The 27,711-nt window shown below is 42.0% G+C and overlaps 1 protein-coding gene across 9 annotated transcripts in view; it reads right to left on the bottom strand.

The window, feature by feature from the left end:
• Window positions 1–281: 281 nt before the first annotated feature.
• STARD13 (StAR related lipid transfer domain containing 13) overlaps window positions 282–27,711 on the bottom strand; it is a 285,456-nt gene continuing 258,026 nt past the window's right edge. For all 9 annotated transcript variants that reach the window (XM_014249607.2, XM_014249609.2, XM_088068354.1 and 6 more), the window contains 10 exons: window positions 22,261–23,639; window positions 20,607–20,780; window positions 18,371–18,530; window positions 14,165–14,363; window positions 10,827–11,034; window positions 9,829–9,943; window positions 8,876–9,097; window positions 6,718–6,935; window positions 3,456–3,632; window positions 282–3,098 (listed from right to left, as the gene is read on the bottom strand). In XM_014249607.2, the coding sequence (XP_014105082.2) occupies window positions 2,981–3,098; window positions 3,456–3,632; window positions 6,718–6,935; window positions 8,876–9,097; window positions 9,829–9,943; window positions 10,827–11,034; window positions 14,165–14,363; window positions 18,371–18,530; window positions 20,607–20,780; window positions 22,261–23,639 (2,970 nt within the window). In that variant the 3' untranslated portion in view covers window positions 282–2,980. The remainder of the gene's footprint in view (window positions 3,099–3,455; window positions 3,633–6,717; window positions 6,936–8,875; window positions 9,098–9,828; window positions 9,944–10,826; window positions 11,035–14,164; window positions 14,364–18,370; window positions 18,531–20,606; window positions 20,781–22,260; window positions 23,640–27,711) is intronic.

Here is a 27,711-nt window from a genome sequence, read left to right as displayed (position 1 = left end):
GACCTACATTATTGACAAGAATTTAGATGCAGAAACATGGCTGAATTTGGAAAACAATCTTTGCTGTGAAGGTCATGTATACATAAGGATACTACAGGCTAAGTATAATGGACAACAATATCATTTTGAGCCTGCAGTCCTTACTGAAGTCCCACACCAGAACAGTTTAGTGTATAGCAGGTTGCAATAAAGAAATCAAGGGCTTAAATGCAGCATTTCTTGAGCCAATGGATGAAAAAAGAGCACAAAGAAACACAATTCTTTAGTGTATGCAAATTTATTCAACTCTGAAATTACTTATTTACAACTAATGACTGATACCAACAGATGAGGTAAAAATATGAGGTATTGATATGAGTATAACATTTAAAAATGCAATTATCATAATGTATCAATGTAACAATACAAAATACTGTGGTAACTGAATGGTAGACATGGCATAATGTGCATTTTGAAGAAATCTTATTTCAACAATAAATGGCTTGGAGATGCCAGAAACTCATGACAGAGCTTCTGCAAGGGCAGGACAACAACCCTACCTTGCTAAGGGTGGCAGGTGGCCCAGGGCCTCTTCTAGCTGAGCAATGACTTGTGAGACAGGATAAAACTGCCCAGGTTTTCCCTTCTTTTCCTTAAGACATTATTTATTGCCAGACACTGCCATTCCCAGGGCTAGAAATTCTGTGCCTGTTAATGCTGTGGCACTGTTATATTTATTTATGTAAACTAATGTAGCAGAAGTACTCTTAATTGCTCATGTTTTGGAAAACAGCCGGCATGAAATCTGCTGCCATGGCCACAGGCTTCTGGGAGGAGGTGGTGCTTCCTGGAATGGCATTCCCAGCTAGGGAGGCACTGTTTGCTCCTGGGAAGGCTGAGCCTGGGCAGTGGTGGTGCCCTGCAGCCAGCCTGTGACTGCCAGACCCCACTATGGCCATGTAAGGGCCCTGTGAGTGCTCCCCTGTCTGCAGACTTAAAGCTTGTGACAGCTGCACATTGTAACTATTGTTGGCCATGAACTCGAGGCAGGAGCTCCCAGGCAGCCAACATCCCTGATCCTGGGTCTTGCACAAAAAAGGATGAGTGACACAGCTCATGGGAAAAAGGACAGTGACTTTTTTGCGTCCTGCTCCTTCACAAGGAAATGCTGGAGCACTGTGGGTCACCTTGGGTTACCCTGTCCACCCTGAACTCCCACAGGTCTGCTTCCTCAGCTCACAGGGCTGTCCCCTGCCAGCACAGCCCCCACGTGTGTGCAGGATGGCGCATGGGGTCATGCTCTAGCAGCTGTCAGCAAACACAGTCCCACACCTGGGGAATGTTCAGAGCTTTGGCCTTGGAGAGACTTCCTCATTCACTGAGTCAGGGCACAAAGCTTTACATAGGAAATGCATCCTGCTTAATCGACCTCATACTAATCTTTCTGGATTTTGTTGGAAGGACTGAGCTGAAACACTGGCTGTGAGTGACTCCGCTGGTTTATGCAGCAATAAATAAAGTCTAAGTGAACAAATGTGATTAATGAAGAACAGTATTATCAGGCTTGTACATTCTTACTGAGTCATAGATGTAATAACGTTTTGGTTGTAGGTTAGTTAAAAACAAAATAGAACCCTGCCTCAAAGGCAATGTCGACAAATTATTATTATTACTTTTAAAGCATTCTTCCATTAGCAATAGGTCCCTGAAAATGAAATTATATAATAGGCTTAAATGGCTCCTACTCCTCGTAGTCCTAATCCTGCTCCCACCAATGCCTAGAGAGGTGGGATCATGCAGATCAGTGCAATATAAGATGAAAATGCTTGCTGTTACTATAAAAGCAATCTTTCCAAGAATAGCATTTATTTAGTCTTTTAAATCTCCAGGATGTGTTTAAAATTTTAAAAAAGCATAGTTATTTGTATAGTAAGAGTATTAAAAGGCATGGTGTTCATCTGCATGTCTTTGTGTCCACTGGATGTGGAAAACCTGCTTTGGATTAGCCATCTCTACGGGGGAAGGAAAGAACACAGAAACACTCAGAACCTAGACAAAATGCTTACAAAAAATAATTAATTTACAGCTTAATAAGTTACCAGTCTGGGTTCAGCCATCTCAGGATACACAGCATTACCTCGGGCTGTCTGAGGATGAGCAGTTACCTGGAGCACTGCACACAGTGAGGTTCTCTACTGACAGACACTGTGGATTAAGGCAACAGGTAAGCGTTCAACACCTTCTACTAAAAGTCACAGTTCTGCAGCTGAACATAAATGGCCTCCACAGCATCTGTCTCAGATGCATCTCCATGTATTTTATTTGGTGAGACTGAGTCCTTCCTCATTATTTTAAAATGCACTTTAACCTCCTTCTTCCTTAGTTCCGGTAATTCTTCCTACATCTATTTCTAGGTACCTTCTCATAGCACACACAAACACAAAACATATTTGAGAACAGGTGTTTGTTATCACACGAATTATGCCTGGTAGTCCTGTGATAACCGCACACACAGCTTATGTAGGAGTGACACACTAAGAAACAAGTGACAGATCCACTTAAGGTCCAACTGATGCAAGTGATTTGCACTGAGTTATATACAAAATAATTAATTTATACATATACATATATATAGATAGAATATAGATAAATATATACATACTGTACATTATTTATTTACAATTAAAATATGCTTCTTAGAAGCCTTTAAATACCAGAGTTATGTAACATACAAGCAATGGCAATAATCTGTTTTTAAAGTAATAAAAGCTCTCTGAAGAAATGTTTAGTTCAATAATCAAAATTAATACAGAGTGGATGGGGGGGAGGGGGGAAGGTGAATTCTTCAGAATAAAAGAACTTTCCTATAAAATTCCTTTTTCAGCTTTGTATAGACCCAGGGCTGGTCAGATTTCTGCAGTTTAAATAAGACCTTTGCTTTCAGTATTCCTGTTCCCTGCCAGACCCTGATTTACGCTCACATGCTCCCAGGAACACTTCCTCAGATTTTTGTTTCTGGTCCCTCAGCAATCAGAGGTTGAAATGAGTTTCTGATCCTGGCAACTTCTGCTGCACACAGATGTCCAAAACCTTTGTTGTACCACTCTGGGGAATGTCCTCTAAAGAAACGAAAAGAGAATTATTGAGAAACTCAAGTACTCAAGAAACATGCCCCACAGAAACATGCTTGCCATGGTTCTTGCTCCGCACTGCCCACAGTGGTGGTGGAGATTCAAATACTTGTCTTTTTAAGTGTACTCTGAAGTGCTCCCTTGCAGGAATCAAATAAGCAGATTCTATTTCTAAGATCATATCCTAACATTGGTAGGCACTGAGCGGAGAGAAAACACTGCAGGAAAACTCCAAAGCAGCAAAGCTACCCTAACCATGTCCTCTGTTCCCAACATCTCCCCACCCTGAGCTTGAGGGTTTTGTCCTGCTGAATGGGCATTACGTGGTGCAGGTGGGACACTTACTTTAGGTCAATCCTGCAGATGTGGGTCAGCCTGGCTTTTCCTGAGCCGCAGGGCTCTATCAGGTACTGGGAGTCCATTACGATGGCTCGCACAGCTCCCATGAGAGGAGCCTCTTCGTGCTCCACAGAGATGGCAACCAGCATGCACATCCCCTTGGGCAAATCCGTCCTCCATGTCCTGCAGGAACGGATGCAAGACAGAATCACGTCAGCGATGAAACTTTTGGGCACATGAATAAGAATCAGAATTAAAGTTACAGTTTGCTTGTCTGCCTGTCCTTGTTGCCTGCAATGCCAGTGCACTGTCCTAGGAGTCCCTGGTAGAGTTTTGTGCTCCCCAGCTGGTAGTCTGAGCGTAGTGCGGAATGGCAACCCATCTGTGTGGCTCCAGGTGGAGAAGTTTTGCTTCTCCACAGGAGTGTTTTGTAACTCTTAGCATTCCAGAGCCTTTTGCAGCAAGACAAAAGGTTTGGAAAGGAGAAAGACCAAGGGTAAGCCATCTAGCAAAAGCTGAAACTGGGCATTGCACCCATGCAGGCTTACAGAACAAGAAGTGCAGTTTAGAACAGCAGAAATTCTCACTGGTACCCAGAATATGTTTCAAGGGTTTCTAAATGGAAAAAAAAAAAAAGTCCTTTCATTCATTTTCTATCCGAAGTTTCTGGCCTCTCTTACATGGAGAAGTTTTCCACCAGGTTCAAGATACCTAGACTTTAATACTTAACATTTTTTTGTTGTTCTGTAAGCATTCTTTATATACCCTTGTGTCTCACATCTTTCTCATCTGCACTGAATCTCAGAGGATAGGTCTGTGCTCTTTCGTATGCTGTGGGAAGAAATGAGAAATTCCCACTGTGCTGTGCAACATGCATCATCTTGCTGTGGATTGTCTGAGCCAGGGATTGTGCTTCCTTGGGAAGTATCATATTTTAGCAGGTAAGCTGCTTTCAAGGACTGTTCAAGTTTGGACTTCAGCAGATAATTTTAACATTATGCATTTTTCTTACATGAAACTGAGCTGTTATTCAAGACACTGCAGGAAGATACTGACCAGAAGGTTTTACTGTGCCTGGGCATTAATAAAATTGATGAGCTATCTTGGCAGATGAAACACTTGGGAGAAGGAAATCACAGCTGAGATCCAGTAAGAGAAATGCTGAACCACCTCCTGCAAGCGCTCACACAGTTTTTAGATGTTCCCACATCATTTTGGTAACTACCCAGCACTACCTGGGCCATTTGGGAAGTGGAAAGTTCTCTATCCCAGAGATTTCAGAAGACTTATGTCTCCTGTTCCCAGTCATATGGATTTAGGCCGGTTTCAGTAGTTCTTTAAATGCCTTACAGTAGTAAAATCAGACATGGCACCTAACTCACCAAAATGCTGTCATACTTAATGAACATTAAGCACTTGTGGATTCTTTAATAAAAGTGATGCCTGTGCAGGGCAGCTGAGAGCTGTGTCGTATCCCAGGCATATGAAACATTTTCCCTCTCCTCTTACCACCAGAGTCTTCTCTAGGGAGCCTAATCCCCTTGTTATGACTGTCACATTGAAAAAAAGGGAACAACTAAGTTGATCCTTTCACAGCCCAAAGTTTGACTGAGAAGGAGAAAATTGCCATCTGTTAAAATATATTTATTCAGGTCCCCAGAGGTGTATTATAATTTCACTGTTCACTTCCCACCAATCATAAGGTATCAAATTGACTGAGGTATTGCTGGCTAACCTTGCTCTAGACTTAATGATATCAATCAAAAGAGATAAACAACAGAATCTGACTGTTTTCAGCCCTTAAGAACCCACCAGGATTCATTTTTATTATATGTATTTCAGTCCTTGGGGGTCATTCTGCCTGGGTTAGTGAAAAGAATGAGAACTCGATAGCAGGATTTTCCTTTAACTGATGTGACTGCACAGCAGGTCTTTAAAGAACATAAACCACCACGAAACCTAATAGTGAACTAAGTGGCAAATGAGAGGACCAAATTACGGTCATCAAAACCTCCCCGCCGCTCACAGACTCTCTTCTCAGTGCCATGCAGAGGGCCAAATTTATCACTGGTTCAAGCTAATGACATTATATAAAAAGATTATTTATAAAACAATGATAGATACATAATTATATAAAATATATAACATATATTTGATTATAAAATAGTTAATTTAGCCCAGTATACCGTGGGAAGGCAAAGGAAACAGACTAATGGGAGCATTGGTCTCAGAAAGCATTTTTTAAATCTTCCCCTAAGAGTTCCAATAATTCTTCCCTTATACCAACAATATCTGCATGTTGTCATCCTTTAAGAGACTACTAAGGTTCATAAAAGGGATGTACTTTCATAATTATATTTTATTTGGGTCATCTTTTTCCTTCAGTCTTCATTCCCTTTAATACAATTCTGACTCCCTGGACTACTTCCTTTGTCAAACCTGCTTTGTATTTCTCTGGCACATCATTTCAATCAAAGAAAGCAGGGACCAAAAATGGGAATGCTCAAAATCATCCTGAAATAAATAACTGTAGGACTGACCCTGTAAGTGAAATATGTCAGCAGCTCCACAATAGCTCCTAGCAAGCAAAGGCCAGGATTTCAAAGGCAGAAGGTGCATAAGAGGGGCTTTTTTTGACTGTTCTGTGCAGGCAGATAGACAATGGCAGAACTGGGATTGAATGTGGAATATTGATACACAGCTATACATTTATTTGAGAGAAGTCATCCCTTGGAAGAGAGAATACAAATCTACTGCCTCTTCCAGTTAATTTCCACACTAGGATTTTTATGGATCAGCATTTCTTCATTTACACAGGTATCAACTGAAAATTTAAGATAATAACTTATATAGACACTGTATAACAGCCTTAGCTTAAAAGCATCACTTTCTTCTCTTCTAAACATTTGGCTCTTAAACATCAAACATTCCCCAGAGAACAGCAAAAGCAGCGTAAAAAACAATTGGGTTCTATTTGCACTGTTTTGACAACAAACAAAGCTAAGAGAGAAGAGCAGCTATTATCAGACATCTGTTCTGAGGAAGAAATGATATTTATGGCCTCAGGAGTATGTGCTACTCAAATTACATCAGAGAAAAGGTCAGCATGCTCTAGGTGTATGACTAATTCAGTTTGAGAAATCAACACTGCTGCCCAGAAGTAGTGTTCCTGGAGAGCAATTACACAGATGTGAATGCTGAGATAAGTCCAGATCTTCCTTTCTGCGCTGCAGGAGGCAAAGGTACCAGAGAACTGCCCTGAGCTTACCTGAGAACGACAAAGTCTCGGACGGGGTGAGGAGCCATGCTGTTCAACACATACTGGTAAACTTCTGTCTGCTTGTCCAGGCTCTCCACCACCTTCCACTGCAAGAAGTCCTCGTCCCAGAGGTGGCGTTCTCTCAGCACTCGGTTCAGGACAACTGATGGGGGAGCTTCAACTTCAACCGAGGCTTTCCAAAGCCTTAGTGGGTTCCCATCTCCCACCTGGAGTGACCAAGAACACAAACCCCGATAACTTATATGCCTATGTTCAGCAGATGATAACTGAGAACAAAATCTCAATGTGTGTGTCTGACTTCAGATTAAGAGCATTCACATTTCCCTGCTAATCATTACTATTATTGCTATTGCAGCTGCTCTACTGGTCCTGGATGGAAATCTGAAATGATTCATTTTTCTGTTCTCACAACACAATATATCTGGACTAGCTCCCATAGTGCCAGTGAGGTTCTGCATTACTTCTGGTGTGACAGACACTTTTCCAAGTCCAAACATCCTAAGTGTAATGACAAATATGTGTCTGCAGTAAACAGAGATGAGAGACTGAAACCCTGGGCTGAAATAAAGCAACTACCTTAGGCAATCTTTTACACTACCTGGGACTGAGGGTCCATTAACTCTCCTGCTTAATTCTGGGGGAGCAGAACATACATTGATTCAGTTATATGTCAGGAGCACAGATGTTTGCTCCTCAAAATAGCTGCAAGGGAGTTATTGGGAAACACCTTTCAAAGAGCACAGACTGATTGCTAACTCCTCCTTGCTCAGAGATCCTGTTTCTTGAAATACCTCCACAGTTTACAGTAAGGGGAGTGAAAGTGCTGGGCTATGCTCAAGGTGAATATCCTAGATTGCACACATACAGCTTTTCTGTATGGTTCTAGGGGTCCTGTTTCAGGTAGCAAACAAGTTAACTGTAATCACTGGATCTTGCAAGCCCTGCTTTTCTAACCCTCCCCTCCCCTACCGTTCCCATATACAAATGTGAGAACTTCAGAAGCCTCCAGTACCTCCCAAACATCCAGGACTGTTTCCCCAGAAACCCACCTTCCACACCTCCCACCTTAAATTATTTCATGTTGTTGTAATTCTTTCTCCCCAAAGCTTTCAGTTCCCCACTTCCCCTGCCCTGGAGCCCCAGACTCCCAATCCCCTCTGTAGTCTCACAGGTCCTTGTCCACCGGCTGTACAGGCCTCTATTCCCTCTCTCCCTTCTCCCACATCCTGCTCCCACCTGGCCCTGCTGGTCTGTCCCAACCTCCCACAGTAGCTCCCTGGAGAGGTCACTCACAGAAGCTGGCTACAAACCACAGTAACTGCAATTTCTTTGCCCTGACAGAGGGGTTGCACTTTCCCATGCTGGGGTAATGCTGCCTCCTGCCCCTTCACCATCCGGATCTCACATTCCTCCCAGATCTCACATTCCTTCTCCTGCCTAATTAGTGTCACCCACCCCTAATCCATCCCCTCCTCTTGCTAGCTGCTGCTGGTTTGGAGACCTAGGCTTTGCTATTGCATTTCCAGCAGCACTGAACTCCACTCTCTGTAGGCACCCTGCAGCACCCTCTGCCTCAATGCAGTGGTCTGGCTTTCCCTGAAGAAGTGATGGAGCCTAGAACAAATTCAAAAATTTTAATAAAATCTGCAGTATCAAAAATCCACATGAAAAAAAGGACAAAAGGATCAGGGATAAAACTGGCCTGCTTAAAAAAACCATAGGAGATCCTGAAGAAGTTTTTTAATTACCTGTGTTCTAGCTGTGTTCTCCAAACTGCTAGCAAACATCAAGAACTGGTCAGAAACTTTTCATGTCCCCCAGTCAAAGATGGTATTGCTCAGGTAATGTTCTCTGTTGTTTAACATCTCAGCTCACTCTCTGGTTGTGTTGTTTGCTGTATCTTGATCTATTTTGGAGACCCCAGCTTGCTCTGTGTGCCTTTTTCTGGAATCTCGTACTTGAATCACTATTATATTACATTTCTAACTGCTTTTAGTAATCTTTTTAAAAAATAATAAATAAAAAAAGAGTGCCTTGCCAGAAAGAAGGGTGTGAGTTTTGCCATGCAACATGCCAGGGTGCCCCATAGCTGAGATGCGTTTTGCTTTGATTTCTTTACTACTTCTTTCATGTCTCCTCAAATTACCTTTTTGTAGGCGAGTTCTGTGTTCTCTACACTGGAACATGTGACCCATCCTTTGAATTTCTCTTTTGCTTCTTTCTGGAGATTCTGCATGAGAGTTTCCAGGTACGTCTGATAGTTCCCTCCTTCCTCATCCACTTGTTTCCCAAGCTCGTCCAGGGTAGGAGAATGCACTTCTGCATCAACATAGGAGTTTCGGGATTGGGTGATCATCTCGTGTGGGACCTGTGCCACAGAAGGGAGGGAAAACAGGGAAAAAAAATCTCCTGCTGAGAACTTTTCCTTAAGACAATGTGTTTCTAGGCTGATGGACCATTCAGCGTCCAATTGCATGAACCTATGATCTGTAAAATGCACAGCAATTTCTGTCTTTATGCAAGATGAAACATCAAAGTAGTCTAATGAAATAGCCCATGGCTCAGTACAACACTACTCATGCAGAACCATGTTAGACTGATCAAATGGATGTCAATACACCACTGTTACTCTTTTAGCCCTGAGAAATATTGCCTTGTGCTTCTGGGGAAAGAAGATATGAGCATTTGCTCTCTGCCAGCTGCAGGAATGACTGCAGCTCTCTACGTGATTTTTACTTTATTGCACGACACACAGAAATAAAGCGTATAAGCAATTATTTTTAAGATTAATAAGTTTTAATTGAGGCCTTAAAAGCATTGTAATAAAATTTTACACTAACAGATTTTGATTTGAATTAGACTAAAATTTCCTAATCCAGTGGTTTGGGTTGACAACTGTCACAGAATAATTACCCTGCATCTTTTGAATACTTAAAAGGAACCGCCATAAAGAAATGAGATAAATAAACTTTGGATGAAGCAAGTTTACAAATAAGTGAGGCACCAATCTTTGAGCTAACACAAGACAGAAAATATAAGCATAAACATAAATACTTCAAAGGGTGGCCATGAATAATGCTGTTTGAGTCTCTCACTCACCTCAAAAAGTTTGTTGCATTCCATTATCATGTGAGCAAGTCCCTGAGTAGCTGCCAGGTTTTCACTGAGGTCCTTCTGATCTGGCTTCCCTGTTGCATATTTTTTCTGTATTACTCTGTAATTGAATTCAGTATCTCAGGTAAAGAGCTGAATATTTTTTAAATGAAAGCAAAAAGCAGCAGGATACTCCCAGCATCAGAGAGGAAACCCCCCTACTTTTTTTAGTTTCTATTTATCACCATGACTGTTCAAACTCCCAGGCCTTTTTTAAAGGAAAAATGTTTACCTAAAATATTGTTCAGCCAAAGGTAAAAGCAGGAAAGGTTATGCATATCCTGCATGATGTGTTGTACATTTTGAAACGGATTTTTAACAGACATGATGTAAAGTGGTTTACATTGCTACTGCTTAAAGCCCTTGCTCAGACGTGGGTTATACATGTACTTGACCAAGAATCTCTGTGTATTCTGAACCAGATGGGAGGGAAAAAAGTCAAGAGGGACCACTAATGTTTAGCTGGGCTATGCCCTGTTTAGTCTACACTCACCACATTACAATTTTAATGTGGCCTGAATTAAACCCTGTTTCCCGAATGGCAGAATGTAGACAGTAAACTGAAAGTGAAAAAAAACACACACTGAAAATCTACATATCAAAATCCTTTAAAACATGGTTAATCTTTGACTTCAACCAGAGCAAAATCAACCCATTTTCCTTTACAGAAGTCAACGTTACTCATATAAAACTCACTAGTGCCCCATTGAAAATTCCACATGGAAAGCAGGCACCGCATATTCCCAACAGACAACCAGAAATGCCTGCTGGGCTTGTGAAAACAAGTGTGCTTCTGGCTCTGCAGCAGGGGTTTTCCCCTCTTACTCAAGCCATACCCTGTTTAATGTGTGCTGGAAAGCAGATGGTTTGGAAAATATTGTCCTGCATACCACTGGTAGCATTATTCCGTATGTGACTATTTATAATGCTGACAAGAAACATACCTTGGTGAGCTTTCTTTCTTCACTATATTGAGATGGAAGAGGGAAGGGGCCAGACAGACAGCGATGTTCATGGGGGTCATCTGATTTTCCTCCACGGAGGTGACGTCGCTGAGGAAGCAGAGCAGGGTCTGCAGAACCTCCCTGTTCTCGTCGGCCATGAGCATGATGGCCGCCTGCACCGCCTGCAGCCGCTGCTCCTTGGGGACATCTGGGAAAGAGCAAGTCACGTTCGGGGGGTCACAGGTGAGATCAGACAAGGAGCCAGAAAGACAAAGTTACCACAGACATTCACAGTCCTCTCAAGTGTTCAAAATCCGCGCAGGTGTGGTGCTTAGGGATGTGTTCCAGTGGTGGACCTGGCAATGTTAGGTTAATGGTTGACTCAGAGGTCTTTCCCGACCTTAGCGATGGCTTTGTGAGGAAGCAGATGACAGGAGACCAAGGGGAAAAGATCAGCTGGCTTCTGGAGAGCTGGGTTTTGCTCCTGCACAAAGCACAGCTTCCCTCACCAGTGTTTGGCATTTCTCTCTTTGAAGGGCTGCTCCCAAGAAAGACTTCATCTGAAGTTTATGAAGGGAGTACTCAGTACTCATAGCTTTAAGTGGTATTTTTCAGGTTTTCTTTATCCCCTGGCAAGACAGAAGTTTAAAAGTCTTAGGGAAGCTTTTGGGAACACTTAAATTTGTGTCCTAAACTGTAGAAGAGTTGAATGAAAGAAGTAATGGATATGCTTAAATAGCACCTCAGACAGATTCATTTCTAAAACTACCCTAAGTTCTCTCAGTTTGGACTTTGAGTCTTCCTCTGGGTATTACATACTCGCTATAATTGAATGGAAGAACAAAAGCAGATCTACAGTAGAGGGAACAGCCAGCTTTTAAGATTTGACTGCTAGCCTTGTACAAGCACTTTATTTTAAAAGCTTTCAGACACGAATGGCAAAACGAACACAGCTCAATACATCTAAAGTTTCTGAAAGCAGCAAGGCCAGGTTTTTCTGAGATGACAGAGGAGCCTTTGCTAAATCCATGCAATGTGTTTTTTCTTCCCACAACACCTCCTGGTAATCCCTCCTGCCCCTTTACTGTTGCTCTGATGGGTCTGGTACATGAAACAGGAGATCAGCCAGTGCTTTAAGTCAAAGGTAAGCATTAAACACCTGGGAGTTTTAGGAAAATGGAGAAAGTTTCATCAATGCTATGCTACATAGACTACTACATTAATCGCCTCATCCCAAATCCTACATGTTACAGCAATTCAAGCCATTCTGGGTATATGAAAAAGATCTTGGATATATGAAAAATATCTTCAGTGAGTCCCAGAAAATCAGAAATCCCCTGCCAATACACCAAGAGAGGAAAAATCCTCTCTAACTTCACATTAGCAATTTGTTAAACAGAACAAAGGACAAGATAAAGGTCTCTGCTACAGATTAGTTAAATTGCAGGTGTTATGAAATACATCTGGTATCCCAGAAATTTTCAACATTTTTCTTTCTGTGAAAGGAGTTTTGTCAGTACTGCCTGAAACAGAAAAATATTTTTGTTGTTGGTGACATGGAAAAAAAAGCCTGCTACTAATTCTTAATCCAAACAATATTTTCCACTGTCTACAGAGCCCATCTGTTCCTACCTTGGTTTGATGAGAGTCATCCTCAAGTCTTTCTGAAATCTTTTAACTCCTGGTGCATTTTGAGAACATCTTTCCTAGCTCATTCTTTTCCCTTCTGACCAGTGTAAAGAGAAGTTCTTCAGACTTCCCACTGCAGCACCATGCAGACTATTACAGAGCCAGCCCATGCCTCTCTTTACATTTTTTGTTGGCTCGTATCAATGTTTCCCTGTTCAACCTCATGTCTTGGAAAAGGGGAGCCCTTCTGGCTACAGACCTGCTTATGCTGATGCCACTGGGATCTGCCAGGTCTCTCTTCCTTTAGCAAGGGGGTAATTTACTTGCAGTCTCTTCTGTGCAAAGATGTGACATCTCCAATTTTCATCATGCAATAGTTTAAAGGTGATTTGTTTCCAAGGACATGTAGAACGTGTCCTTGTAGTGGATAATCTTCTCCTTGGCCACCTCCCCATGGAAATGTTTGTGACTACCATTTTATTAGCAGCCAGAATTCCTGTTGCTTTTCTGAACAAGCTTATTAATGCATGTGCAGGCAGACAACTTGTGAGCAGGAAAGAAGAAGGGGAAATGATGGTCCAGGGCTAGGCACCAACTCCTGCAGTTAACTTATGTCCCAAGACATCATGTACAGCCAAACCCACTGAATTTATTTGCAGTGCTGTCTCTCACATGCAGAATCTCAGCGTTCTCTACCAGCTACAGACACTGTGATGGTAAATTCATCAGTGCTGTGACTGTGCGCCACAGACAGACTTTTACAGTAAAGGGAAGCAACGGAAGTATCTGAGATTCTTAAACACTGGGATTATACAGTGTTTTAAAATGGCTTTCTATTGTTTTGGCAGCTGAAATGTCTGTAAGTGAAAAGACTAGACACACTTCTCTTTAGTGCTTCCAATTATTTGGCTTAGGCTGGTTGCATCTGCCAGAGTGCTGGCTGACTGGCCCTCATAATGGACACTGTCAGGAAAAAAACTAATTCCTCTGGCTGTTCAGTGTTTTCCTCACTGTTTGTTTTTCCCTCAGTCTGGAGAAGAGATACACAGTCATTTCCTGATTCACAGGGACTTTCATTATTCTGATGCATCTGAGTCTCAGATTTTTCTGAAGATTGCTTATGCTGGAAAGAAAAGAAGAAATCCCCTCGTTTCTTTCTTTGTTGATGAGTTCTTTATGTAGAGCTTATGATCTACATGAAGGCAGCTTGTTTTTAGCATGTACATTTTATTGACTATAATGAAAAAACAAATAATCAAAAGTCACAGCAAAGAAGGGGATTACAGAGGGGACACTCTCATGGTCAAGTACCACTTCTCCGTGCCCACAAAACTCACTTATATTGGGATATAAGTGCATTAAATGGGCCCACAGTTTAAAGAACTCTGACAAAAATATGAGTCTTCATGCTTTTTATGTCCAGCAGCCTGTTCTGTCTTCTTTCTGATTGTGAAGCTGATATGAACATTGTCTTTCCATTTTGCATTGAATTTCCACTGAAATTTGACACTGAAATGTTTAGTTGGTTCTAAAGACCTCTTAGTGAAAGATTCTGAGGCCAGAGGGGTTTTTTTGTAATTCAAAGGCCAGCAGAAAGAAATCTATGCAGTGTTAGCATGCCAAAATTATTTACAGTGTATGACTATATATAACAATATAACTACAATATATAACAATTTCTAATTGTTTATAATGAAAAATCAACTTACATTGATAGATGTGCAGAAAAGTCTCTCCTAGTTTACTTGTGAGAAGAGGTTCTGGCAAGTCCCTGAAGAATTGCTTGACCATGTCAGCCACATCATATGCTGACTGGTCTTCATAGCTGACGTTTTCTGGGGAGCTCTCGTTCATCTGGCGCAGGGCCTGGATTCGGGATTTCACTCCAGATTTCCGAAACAGACCCACCTAAAAACGCACAGTATTGAGTTGGGTAAAAGGGAAAATAGCACTTGAAGAATATATATGTGTTATATACATTTATACATGGGGACTTGGATAATGGCCAAAGCTTGGGTTGCTTATTTCACTCTAGGCAAGTAGGAGGAAAATGTGCAAATGCAATTGATGGTCTCACAAGTCTCACAAGCAAGCACAGGCTCACACAGCAGGACTGCAGGGGTTAATAATGCTGTTGCTCTCTGTCCCTTCCTAGATAGAGAGAGGGTTCAGAGAGCCTTGTGGTTTCTCAGATGCCTGAGAAGTTTAAACAAGATGCTGTGCTGATATAAATCAGCCTGGCTTGCTTGGCTTGGGTGACTGTTGATTTACTCCAGCTGAGAATCTGGCCCTTCATGTTTACTTGGGTATATGTTTTGAAGACTAACAAGAAAATATGATGCTTAGCTAAGTAATAAATGCTGTGGCAAAAGATTAGTAATGCCTGGTAGAGCTTTAAAATCAAGATGAAATATATTTTTTCCCTTTCATGCTCTCTGCTTCCAAGAGTTCTCCCAAATCCCACTGAAAAGTCCAGTTCAAAAGTGGGGGCCACAGAGGGATTACTTGTGCAGTGTCACTGAGATACATTTTTATCCTGTTTGCTTTCTGTTTTGAAAGGAAGTGGTTATTCTTCAAATGATGCCTTCAAGGCAGGTTGCCTTTCTTGTCCTTCTCCACCTTCGGAATTCCCCCTAGGGTGAATTCCTGGGCCTCAAGCACATTACTTATTCCCAGGTGAGTTTACAGTGCTTCATTTGGGAAGTGTTAACACTGTCTCCCTTCAGTTTTGCAGGGAAAAAGCTGAAATGTTGAGAAAGACCTATGGGAAAGGCACATTTCCAGTTGGGAGTTATACACTCTTCTTCCTCTGTGACTGCTGTCTCGATGCTGATCCGTGCAGCTTCCTTCATGGCACAGTCCATCAACAAACAGTAAAGGCAAGAGAATAATGCCTTGTGGCCTTCTCCCCCTTACTTCCAAGTTAGAAGCAGCACAGAGTTCACAGAGGACACTCCTCTCTCTAGAACACCTCCCATGCTCACCTGGAGAGTATCTTTGGTTAACTCGCCCATTAATGACACCAATTACACAGACCACAGCTCTGTGAGGGGGTATAGTTATTTAATTACTTATATGGAGATGAACCTCTGCACCAGACTGGCTGTGAGGCAGCTCTTCTACATCTTCTCATTGATAAATTTAGTGTCACTTGAGAGCTAAATTTATGTACAGGAAGTAGAGAACTGGAGTGTGCCCTGTGTTCTGTATTTATGATCCCAAGTGAAGCTCTGCTCTTCTTCCTGACAAGAGCATGTAAGAAAGAGCATCCAGCTCTTTTCATCTGGTTTTCCCTTTCCCTTTCTCTTCTCCTTTTTAAATGCCTTTTCCTCTTAGAAATGTGTGCTGAAGATGAAGAAGACAGCCTTGCTAATTCTGTCCAAAAAATAAAGTTTTGGCTTGCGGTAGATAAATGTCAGAGCAGAGGCTCAGTTTTCTCCTTTTGATGGAAAGTGTCCTTGCTGGTATAAACAACCATTAAAAACTTCCAGCTAAGTCTGGTTTGAGAGGTCAGATGTCAAATCTCACCCTTGCAATCTCCTGCTGCACATCATTCTACTACTCTTGATTCTGTTTAAAGACACTTATCCAAACTCCTATTTCCTATTTTTTTTAATTAATGGAAAAAATAATAATTAATCAAAAGAGGTCTTCACTCAATAGAAAAATATATTTTAGGCTGTGTTATGCATTATTACAGACTTGTCCTGTAAATAAGAAGGAACTAAAAATCCAGAGGTTAGTCTGCCCTAATCTCTTCACTATCCTCATGCTGCATGGGTCATCTTCCCTACAAGCAGCCATATGATGCATGACAGGAATAAAAATGCAGTTGGAAAAAGCAAAGAAGTTTCTGTTTCACAAAGCGAAAGTGAATTACATGTTCTCTTCAAGTAACTGTGGGGCTCCTCATGCCAGCTTAGGGATTTCAGTGGCAGAAGCCAGACCTTGCAATGGTTTAGAGCAACCTCAACTTGACCAAGTGCGTGCAGTAGAAACTCTGACACCTGTTCTGAACTCTAGCCCACCTTCTGCAGCACACAGAAGAGACACAGAAGCAATATGCTGGGGGAGACGGGAGCCTGCCCAGGTCTCTGTGCAGGCATTAGGAGACTCTGAATTAAATGGGAACAAAGAGAGTAACTGTAAAGCAAAGAAGCTGAACTGCCTGGAGTGTTTTTGCCTAGAAAGGTTTTTGGTGAAAAGATATTTTAAAGGATCCCAATTTGTACTTCTCCTCCTTCTTTTCTTTATTCAGTGTTTTCCCAATTTCACTCCAAGAAGAAACCAAAGGTGAATTGAAATGGCTCTTCACAGAGCTGTGATGCTTCCCAGACTGTAAACACAAATGGAGCAGATAGCTGAGACTTCCAACACCTTATACCTGCCTGAAATTTCTCAAGAGCATTTTCTTTCTCTTTTATACTCCTTTTTACATTCTCCCCAGTTAATCCTCTCTCTTCTCTGTCTTTCTCTTGCGCTTCTTCTTAGTTGCTGACAAGCCCATCCCTATCCTTACAAGCCTATCCCTTATCCTGTTCCTCTTACTTGGGCGTCTCCTCTTCCAATCTCATCACTAATTTCAGGCTTGCTGTATCACTTTTCTTCCTTCACTGGCTTTCCCAGCTCAGTACACAAACGCAGATGAGCACCGTGGCAACCAGGCATGTTAGCTCCTAAATATACCACTTCTACTTGTCTCTATGCAGCTCTCCCTTTCATCCTCTCTTAATAAATTTATGACAAGCTGTTCAATCCACCCCTCAGTTCCCACACTATATATGGCAGGCAGAACTCATCTCACCTCCCTTTTGACACTGTGGAGTTTTATGTCAAGGTCTGACCACTACAGGATCCCTTTACAGAGAGAACTGATAGGAAGGACCTGTGTCTTCCCCACTATCTGCAAAAGAAAATGCTTGTGATTCACCGGAACGCCTTTAATTTTCAGATTTCAGTTTTGGGGAAGATGACTGTCGCCCAACGAAAAACCTGAACAGCAACCAGAATGGTTGATTCAGAACAGACTAATTCCACCCTTTTCACGTGCTCAGAGCTAGGAAAGCAGCAAAGTCTGCAGAGCAAAATGCTGGTTGCTCCTTTTGAACTTACAACTATCTAAAGGCAGTTATGAAACAGTTCACATGACATGAGGTCAATAACAGCAGAGGACTGAACATAAACAGCCAGGGGGTTTCTCCCAATCCTATGTTCATAAAAATACACATCCTCATCATTAGGGGAAGAACAGTAAAAATATGATTAGTATGTCCCTCTGTAGCTAAAGGGAATAAAAAAATCTGAAATACTTTGAGCATGAGGGTGTCCCAGCTGGCTTGTTGTAGCTAAGAACACTATAAAAGGCAACGTACCATAATGGCTTTGGCATTGAACCCCTGCTGACCTAACTATCTGGATATATCTGACTCTGTCAACAGAATACTTGGAATATTTTGCTGAGTTTGCTCTCTATTCTTGGACTTTTCTGTCTTTGCAAAGTAAATAAAACCTTTTGTACCATATCTTATGAAATGGTGAATGCAGTTAACCCTCAATCGCAACAGTCAAGCATATGCAAGCAGTACAGATACATGTAGAAGCAGGGAGTCCTGATCTCTTCCCAGGTTTCATTCAATGTACATGAAGATCTCAAAATGTTCTCTGAAGTAGACTGTGGTACACAAATTAGCCGGACTGTTACAGCTACAAAAATTCAACAGATTAGCTGAATACTAATCTCAAAATGGAAAACTTTTAGTATTGACACTATCAAATCACCAGAAGAGACTGAGGCCTAACATGAAAGATAAAAATCTCCAAATAACCCTGCCATTTAGTACCAAAACGCTCACTGTTGCTTGCTTAAAATGGCTTTTCAGAAAAAACCCAACAAGTCCATGGAGTAAAGTTCCTACCTGGTCTAGACAGTTGCTCCGTAGGTAGCGCAGGGCTTGTTGTATGCTCTGGGGAAGAGGCTGCCCCGTTCTCTGGACGTGAACTATCAGGGGCACACCAAAGACATTCTTGTCCTTGTAGTCGGGGACTTTCATCCTCTTCATGAACTTTGGCACAGACCTGAAAATTAACATGAACAGGCTGCATGAAACAATCAGGGTATTTACACACTTTCTGAGTAACACTACTGACAAAATTTGGTAACTGAGGCTTTTTAATAAAGATGGTGAAATAATGTTTAATGCACAATACAGAGACACTTTACAATTTGCATAATTGATTAATTTTTTAATGTCTGTAAGTGGATGGCCTCTAAGGTATAGCACAACAATCAGTTCTAACAAGAACCTTTTACTACGCAAGTGTCATCCAGCTGAAGCCAACAAGGTTTAAAACATCTTTTAGGAACTCACAGGAATGGCAGAGCAAACCTGAGTGGAGAGGGCATCTGAGGAAAAAGGAGGTTCAGTCCTCTAATATGCTGAATGATCTTTGTACTACAAAGATTTTACTACTTTGTAACTACTGTTACATGATTTAGTATTTCTAGTGACTAAAACTTTACAATACGAAATGATGGTGGGAAATCCCTATGTGTCAGATTCCTCCCTTGTGTTATATAATTTATTCCAGTTGAGTACCTTAAGTGAAGCTGGTGAGCTTGCTTTCTTCAAAAAATCGTGATGAAAACAAGAACCAACTGGATTCCCTTTTTGGGAGTCATGACTGCCATGGAATTAAAATAAAAAGGATGAATATGACCTGAATGTGACTAAGAGTTTTGTCATCTGTGTGGGAAGAAGTAAAAACTCATTTTAAATTACCTACTGAAGAAGTACAGTTCGTAACTCCACAGCTATTTAAAGTCCCTCTCTTAAAAATCCTTAGAGACTGATTATAAAAGCTGAAGAAATATCTCTCAGGATGAAAACCTTGTACAAACAGCAGGACCTAGAATTTGCTGTATTCTAGTCTGCTTATTTGAAGTTGGGTAAGGTGAGACTCATGTCAGCTAGCCACAGGGAGTGCACCAAAGGAGAGCAGTGAAACAGGGGGGTTAATCTTGCTGAATTTTAGTTCTCTTACAGAGATTTAGAAAGAGTCAGCAGTCTGGACTACTTCCATACCCACCCTAGAGAGAGACACCTCTGGAGGGTGACCCAAACCCTTGGCATTCAATATAATGGGCTGCTTTAGGGTTGCCTGTCTTTTTCCTCTGACCACGAACAACCAACCTGACTTTCTCAGGTTAGATTTATAACACATTACTCTTTTAACTTTTCCTAATGACCGATGTCAGTGAGGTCAATCTCACATGTATCTATTGAATCTATTTTTCCATTTCTAAAGGTAAACTTGCCTTACGTAGCTCACAGATGAATTTAGTGGGATTTTGGGGAGGTGCTTTGAGCATGGAAATCACAATACAAATATCAAGTATCTGGACTGTATCTGGATTGGGTACCAAAGTGTATTAGGGAAAGATTCTGTCATCTTTTTCATTATTTCTCAGATACTTTATTAACTCTTATCCATGCCTATTTCCATTTCTGGTGTACCTCAATCTGTGGGACCCACCACAGACTGGGGTTTGTGTACCATGAAACATGCAGATTTCTGTAGCCAGTTGCTACAGAAGGAGCCACATTGTGAGCATTCACATCCATGTGCACTTCCCTTCGCTCCCGGAGTGACCTGTCACAGCTGCTAGGGCTGCAAGCTCCCTCTAAGACAGGTCCAGACCTAGGCTAAAGCCTGCATCTTTGATTTCTAGAGAAAAGTCCCATAACTATTCTAACCTTTCTTTTAAAGCACAAACAAAGCAAAATCAAACACATGAAGCAGCAGATGTTCCTTTTCGAATCACCAAATGAATTCTGGGTAGGACTTACTGTAAACTTTTCCGACTTTTTAGTCACTCTCCTACTCCTGTTTATTTTTCTGGAACTGTAGCTTTGTTTGAAAGGCCAGCGTTGTCTCTCTGTTAGAGCACAGCAATGAAGTCAGATCTCCAGGCTCTATTTCTGACTTTGCCAACGAGCCACTAGGCAACAATGGATTAAAAGGGCCAGTTTCAAATCTTACACTTGAAGTCAATGGTTCTTTCCAATTGCATTTATGTACTAACAGAGCAACATAATTTGGAGAAACTATTTTCTTTTAAAAAGTCTCCTTCCAGTTACCAGCGGTACTCACCAGGTCCAGCCATGTTTGTTGGACATGGAGTACTTTTCCATGATGGCAGTGAGACGAAGCAGAGAGAATTTTTGCAGCAGATTCAGCTGGGCTGCTGACTGATTGCTGATGTGAAGCGATGCAATGGAGCGGCTCAGGCGATGAGAGATTTGGAAACTATGCCATCGTAATTGCCTTTAGCAAAAGAAATGATAGAAAAATCAGGGAACTGCTTTAGTTGGGCAGAAAAGATGGTGAGATACTGTGAGATAGGGCTGGGCAATATCTAAAACATAGAAAAACACACATGTGATGGCTTGTGGTGTATAACTGAAATGAAATATACCTTGGAGATAAATAAAACAATTTTGGAAATCTCTTTAATTTTGGAAATGTCCAAGCTTTGTCTTTTTAACATTAGATTCACAAGTGGGTCCTGTCCGTATGCTTGGGGGAAGCAGTGCTGCCTGCTGTGGTCTTTAGCTCACACACATCTAACAGGATGTGGGAGATTTAGACTCAAATGTTCTTTGCCTGACTCAGAACTGGTATTTGATGCCTAGTCCCTCACCTCCCTGGGGACTGACCTGACCACTGAGGTATTTGGAGATGAGGTTCTCCAAATATCTCTGTGTGAGATGTGAAACCACCACACTCTGTTATTAAATGCTGAAGGATTTTTTTGAAAAAGGATTAAATCCTGTGTCTCCTTAGCTAGAGCTATAACCACCAAGCTATTGAACCACCCGCATCTTTTTACTGCAATGCTCTATATACTGGAATCATCAGGGAAAAACTCCCTTATTTTATTCCCTTGTTTCACTAAATATAAGTTCTGGCTCAAATCCTAAAAACCTTGGCACTGCTCATTTACTCAATAGTTCCCTCCAGTTCACTTTCACTTTTGTGGTGGTGGTGAGCAAGCACAGGCAGCAGCAAACCATGGCATGGCAGAGGCCTCTGTGAGGTTGTGACGAGACTGACAGCAGATCAGAAAATACCAGTATTGTCAGAAATACCAGTATCAGAAAATTCTAGGTATGTTCTCCCTGCTTTTGCACTTACAAAGCCACCCTACATGAAACAGTTTAGACCCACACCAGCTTTTTCCCAGGAGCACTGGTACTTAGCTTAACAGAAGCTCATCACTCTGACTTATAACAGGTCTGTAAACTATTAACAAAACTGCACTTTTCACTTTATTAAGAAGTCAATCATTCACTGTCATTTCATCCCACCCATGTAAGGGGCTGAGGCAGAGAAGGTAAGTTCTCTTTGAGCACAAAGGGGCACACTTTTAAAGCAGATCAGTGCATTTAAAAAGTGCATAAAGCTACAGATTCATAAAGAGCTGGGTGCATAACTTAGAAGACAAATTAAAAATACATCCTATAACATATACAGGATCCTACTATGTAATCAATGGATCAAGGGATAAAAAATGCCTTAGTTTGCTCTATTAAACCAATTCTGCATCGATTCCATGTAAGAATCTCCACAGCAGGATGTCCCTTCCCTCAAAGTCCCACCTTTCCCTGGGAAGTCCCCATCTCTATACAGGATGAGCACTACTGTAATGGTTCCCCATGCCTTCTGACTCCCAGGCTGAGAACCTCTACTCCATTATATTGTATTTCACAGTCTGTGGATTTGCATGCAAAATTTTGCTACTTACCTGCTTGGCCTTGTGAGTGATGCTCCCACCCCAGAGTCTCTCCTGTCCCTAACACCAGTGGCTTCGGATTCATTCAGGGATGTTCCATCTCTGTCCATGTCACTCGGGGTGGTCCGGCCATCAGACACAGAATTTCCTTCAAAGTCGAGAGTGATCTGAGTAGGCGACTGGAAAGGCAATGATGGGGATTCCCTGACTGACACATCACCAGCTGGCAGACCTGGCAACACCTTCTTTGACCAGCCATCCACCACCTCCTGCAGCCCATTGACATGTTGCAAAATGTCATCTAACTGAGGAAAAAGGACATCTTTCTCTATGTCCAGGAGGTCCCCAGTACTAGCATACAAGTGGGAACCCGGCACATTGTCATAAATGCTAATTCTGCTCTCTTTAGGACAGCAAGCCATCAGTCCAGATTCCTTTGGTGTAGAGCAGTTCTGCTTTCCCAAAGAGATGCTGCCTGTCCTCCAGTTTACACTGCCACTGTTGTCTGTAGGTGAGAGGCTTTCGATAGAAAGTGCCTTTGGGAAGGTCCCTGGTTTGTGATCCTTGGGAATGTGCACAACCAAGTTCTCTTGGGAATGGAATTCATTTTTGCGGTTTTGGTCCACCACTTGCCGTAAGGCCGTTCCTGCCAGAACATCCAGGTCCTCCAGGTACATCCCACCTCTCTTGTTTGCTTCATGGCATTTGCGTTCCTTCAAACATGGCGTGCTCACCCCACTGCTGCTGTTTTCGGACTGACTGCTGTCACTGCTGGATTTGGCAGAAAAGGGAAGCCCTTTTTTGACTGAATCTTGCCCCAAATTTTGGAGATCGCCATTGACTATCTGTACACAGTGCATGTCTTTCAAGGACTTTGGCTCAAACTGAAGAACCGGTCCACTGATCTCTAAAGGACCTGTTCTTCCTGAGCCCTTTAGTTTTCCATGCACAGCTTTTGCTTTTAGTGTCTCCATGCGTTTTAGAAAGGTTTTTGCTCTGGCTCGTGTTGGATTTTCATTCTTCAGGCTGTCCTTGGGGGACAGGGCGGTGTTTATTGCAGTGGAGTCCTGCAGCAGCGTGCTTTCCACATCATGATGTGCAGAGCAGTCACAGGTCTTCCTGGCAGCGCTGGTGGTGCCAGATTGACTCCTGTTGTCACTGCCCCCACTGCTCTCGCTGTGAATCGATGAGACCTCAGGTTCGCTGAGATCTGTAAGGACGCTCTCACTGCTTGTCGTGTTTTTCATTTTAATGTCCCCAGAAGAGCCATGTCTGTCAGGTCGGTGAAGCAAAGCGTCAATGTCGTCCACCCGAGACCATCGTCTGCTGGTTCTTTGGAAAGTCCATTTATTACTGATAGCACACAGGTCTTCTTCATCTGAATCTTCACTCTGGAAAGAAAACAAGTGGCGCATGTTTAAACTGTGTGCTTTAAGTGGATATTTGAATTAACACGATTGGGCTGCTCCAGGTGAGCAGCAGGCAACAAAGCCTCTCTGAACCAAGTTTATGGAAGACTGGTCATCAGTCCTTTCGTAACACCCTCTTTCATTTAATTGTAAAGACTACAAACATCTTAACAAGGAAGGAATAAAAGCCTGCTCCATGTTAGGAGGCCCACTGATACCTCTTGGCTTCCATGGACTGCCAGTGCACTGAATTGTGTAGGGCAGATACCCACAGTGACTGTTTCGGAAAAAAATGTTTTGAAAGGCCAAAGTAAAGGAATCTTGATTTGCAGGGATGGTGCTAAGGTACACATGGTAAAGACAGGGAAGTAGCTGGGTACTAAGCAATTTGAACTATTTAAAAATCCAAGACAGCAAATATCTGGTGCTGCACGTAGTTTTGCACTGAGAACTAAATAAACATCTATAAACTTCACGGGCCAGATACATCTAACATGATTTATGTTTCAGGAACATAACTACAGATAAATAACCATGATGCTTAAAAGAACAATAAAAAAGCAGTATTTGGCAGTATTGCTTAGGGTGTGTCTGCGTGCAGGCAAAGGAAAGCAGAGAAGGCAGCCATGGGGGTGTGGGCAGAAGGAGCAGCCAGGCTCAGGCTGGGATGGGGCAGCATCTGCAGCTGAGGTCAGCTTTCCTACAGTGGCAACCACTGTCTTCACTGCTGTCATCATCAGGGGCTCCCCAAACTTGATGACATGCAGCCTACCCCACTGTCTGTGCCTTCCTCCAACCTCTCCCGAGGCAGCAGCAGCAGCCCTTCCTGGTCTCATCCCTCAGCCTGAAGTGTGCAGAGCTGTGCTTATGTTTAGGCAGCTCCAGGAGCTACTCTGCAATGCACAGAATGTGTGCCTTGAAAAAAAATTTAGATAAAAAAACCTTGCCCTGTGACATTTTTCTCATCTGTTTGCTCAAACAAAAAAAAAGCCATCTTCAGCATGAAGCCCACAGTTGCTAATGAGTACCCTTTTCCTGACTTTGAACTGGACTTATACTGCATTATTCTAGCGCATTTGTTTTAAAGCAGAACAAAGTAACTTCACCTACATGACATCCAAACAGCTCTTCACATTCTTGGAAGCAGTATGAAGGCAGTAAAATATGACAGGCTGTCAGACTAAAATGAGGTGCTAAACCAGAAAGACTATTTTGGGACTGGAAAAATTCTCATTTTAAAAGTCTATTATTAGAAGTATTTTCATATGAAGTTTTGATGGTAAAGTTATCTCCAGTCTCTGACTAGATCTTTTCTGGCCTGTCTAATTGAAAAATGTAAACCAAATTTTACAAGAGCATCCAAAACCTTAAATAATGTGAAACCCCAAAAGCTGGAGATTGGGACCAGTAACATGCCAGGTCTCACTGATGCCATAAACTTTTGCCAGTTTATCACTTCAAGTCAGCCAGATGTTTTAGATCATGTCCAAACCGTAAAATAAAATATAGCTGTGAAATTTTGGGTTTAGGCATTCCTCTTGCTTTTTTTAACTTTGAGGTGTGCAGTGCTCCTGTGAGTTTATAGGAATGAATGGAGAACCTCATTCTGTGGCTTGTTAGAGAGAAAAATTGAGCACCTACGGAAATATGAGGGAAGGGGCTAGAAAAGTGCTTTGGTGTTTTGTCTGAGGGAAGAAATGGCACATCAGACAGCCCCACCTTTGTTTCAGCTCCACAGCTTGCTGTATGCATACATGGACCAAAGGACTACACAGCCTCAGGAACTTAAAAATCCATTTATTGTGGTCTTAGTAGTGCCACAAAGTGGGTATTTTAAAAACAGCAAGGCTACGTACTTTTAAATATTTAGCAGTGGTAATTATATCTACAAAGCATACCACTGCTGAAGCGTTGGTGGCACCAGCCAATAGGATAAACATATTTTTAAAATTTGTTCTACACTGCAATATGCCAAAGGGACCTTGAAGAAGATTCTTGGCTGACACAAATCCCTGTAGCTGCACTGACACTACTGTACGAGCTGACAGGATTTAGCTTGTATTTTCTACAAGCTGGAATCGATTAAAGTAGCCAAAGTGGTAGAGACATTGCAAAAAACACCAAGAGAGCACAGAACAGAAGACAAAAATAAAAATAAGTTCTGTGGTAAATATACTTTAAATCAAAAGTTTGTGTTTTTTTTGTTTTTGTTTTTGTTTTGTTTGTTTGAGGGTTTTTTGGTTTTTAGGTTTTTTTTTTTTACAAAGCACAGATGAACAGAAATGGATATTGGTAGTAAACAGGTTTTGCCTCTAACCACAGCAAAGACAGGATTACATTCTGCCCAAGAATCACTTGAAAAATACAGAGGCTTTTCAGTGTCAAAATTTGAAGCTCAATTAAATAAAAGCTTAGTTTTGGGTTCTTTTTAATTGATAAAGAAACTTATTTGTGTTTCATCAGAAGCAAAATCAGGCAAATATAAAATGAAATATCTGGATGCTGAAATACTGCCATGGTGACTCACTACAAATTCAGCTGCACTATGAGTCCTGTGACATACTGTGCTTTTCTTTTGATGAAATCAGTAGAAATTCTGGAAGCCATGAACATCCTGAATGACCCACTGTTCTTGTCAGATATCTGAGTGTCCTGACAAATGAAACTGTCCAAGAAAAAATGTTGAGAGCACTTAGCCCACCCACACGTCACCAACTAGGGGGACAGCAGATCAAGAGAAGGTCTGAAATCAATGATTCATCTGACACAGGCAGAGCAGACATTTTGGAGCAGTGACTGTATATTTCTACTGACCTGGGGTGAAATCAAGTGCATGGCTTTGGAGCATATTCAAAAGTCCAGTTAATACCATTATGTTTGGGAAGATGAGAAGGGGCAGGTTTCTTGAGGAGTGACTGGTAACATTTGCCAAAGAGAAAAAGGTTTTGATTCACAGATTTGTCACAGCTGATTTAAAATAGCACAGCTTTTTGACTGAGGGTGTACTTGCCTGAAATACAGAGGGATGCTAACAAAAGGCAAATAGTGGATTTATTTGCCGTGGAATTCTGCCACATTTTTCCAGCTGGGGGCAGGAATTCTCATAAATCGACAGCTGCAGAAGGCAGTTAATCCAAAGGCTAATCTCTGTCTGTCCAAATCGCTTATGGACATATTTGCAACACACACATGAGGATTTCTGTTTGCATCTTGATGAAGCCAAGGGAAGACAGCAGCCCACAGTGGGATTGGTCTGGGTGGAAGAGTGGGCAGTGGGGAACGCTCATGCTGTGCTGGCTTTCACAGGAACCTTGCCTGGCAGCTTGCTTGGCCATATTTTGGTGAATCACTCAAGCAGCTGTGCTAGTCCTGTGCATACCTGTTATGCTGAAGCTCCAAAGCAAGCTGATTTTGCATTTCATTGTTCAGATTACCATAGAGACTATTAGGAAAGGCAGTATCTTCAGAGAAAGATTTATTTAGTTTGCTGATCAATTTCAGACCCAGTTCCCGGCTTCTACACTTGCATTTACATTTCCTCCTGTCAGCAGGCTCTCCTTCCTCTTCTTCTCTCACCCACATTCTCTTCTACTTTCAGCTGCTCTGTAGCTGTGGACTAAAATCTCCCCCAAGTCCTCTTTGCCTACATTTTTCTGTTCTCAGGTTCTCTGTGGCCTTCTGCAGGTACAGACCCAACTAACTGCTATCCCCTTGAAAGAGTACCTAGTGGAGCCATGTCTCTTCCACCACAAATTAATGGTCATCTGCAAGGAGAGCAGCTGAGGACTTCAATCCAGTCAGAACAGGGAGGAGTGGCAGCAAAAAATTAATGAAAAACAAACATAACAACAAAAAAAAATCCTCCCTTTTTGACACAACACAAAACCCAAGATGAGAAAAACCTGTGATGCAGTAAAGTCCCTGCAGCTCCAGGGAATGGACAAAAGAGAAGCTGAAGAGGCTAGTACACAGAGGAACAAGCAGACATGTGCCAAAGCAGGATATCTGGACATTAAAACCATCCTCTGTTCAAGCTCAAGCACTGAATAGACTA

The sequence above is a fragment of the Pseudopodoces humilis genome, chromosome 2 (assembly GCF_049639895.1).
Source record: "Pseudopodoces humilis isolate 2021_Gansu_Grassland_sample_001 chromosome 2, ASM4963989v1, whole genome shotgun sequence".
Lineage (NCBI taxonomy): Eukaryota > Metazoa > Chordata > Aves > Passeriformes > Paridae > Pseudopodoces > Pseudopodoces humilis.
Note: the sequence above shows the minus strand (reverse complement) of the source record. Positions and strands in the feature narration are given on the sequence as shown.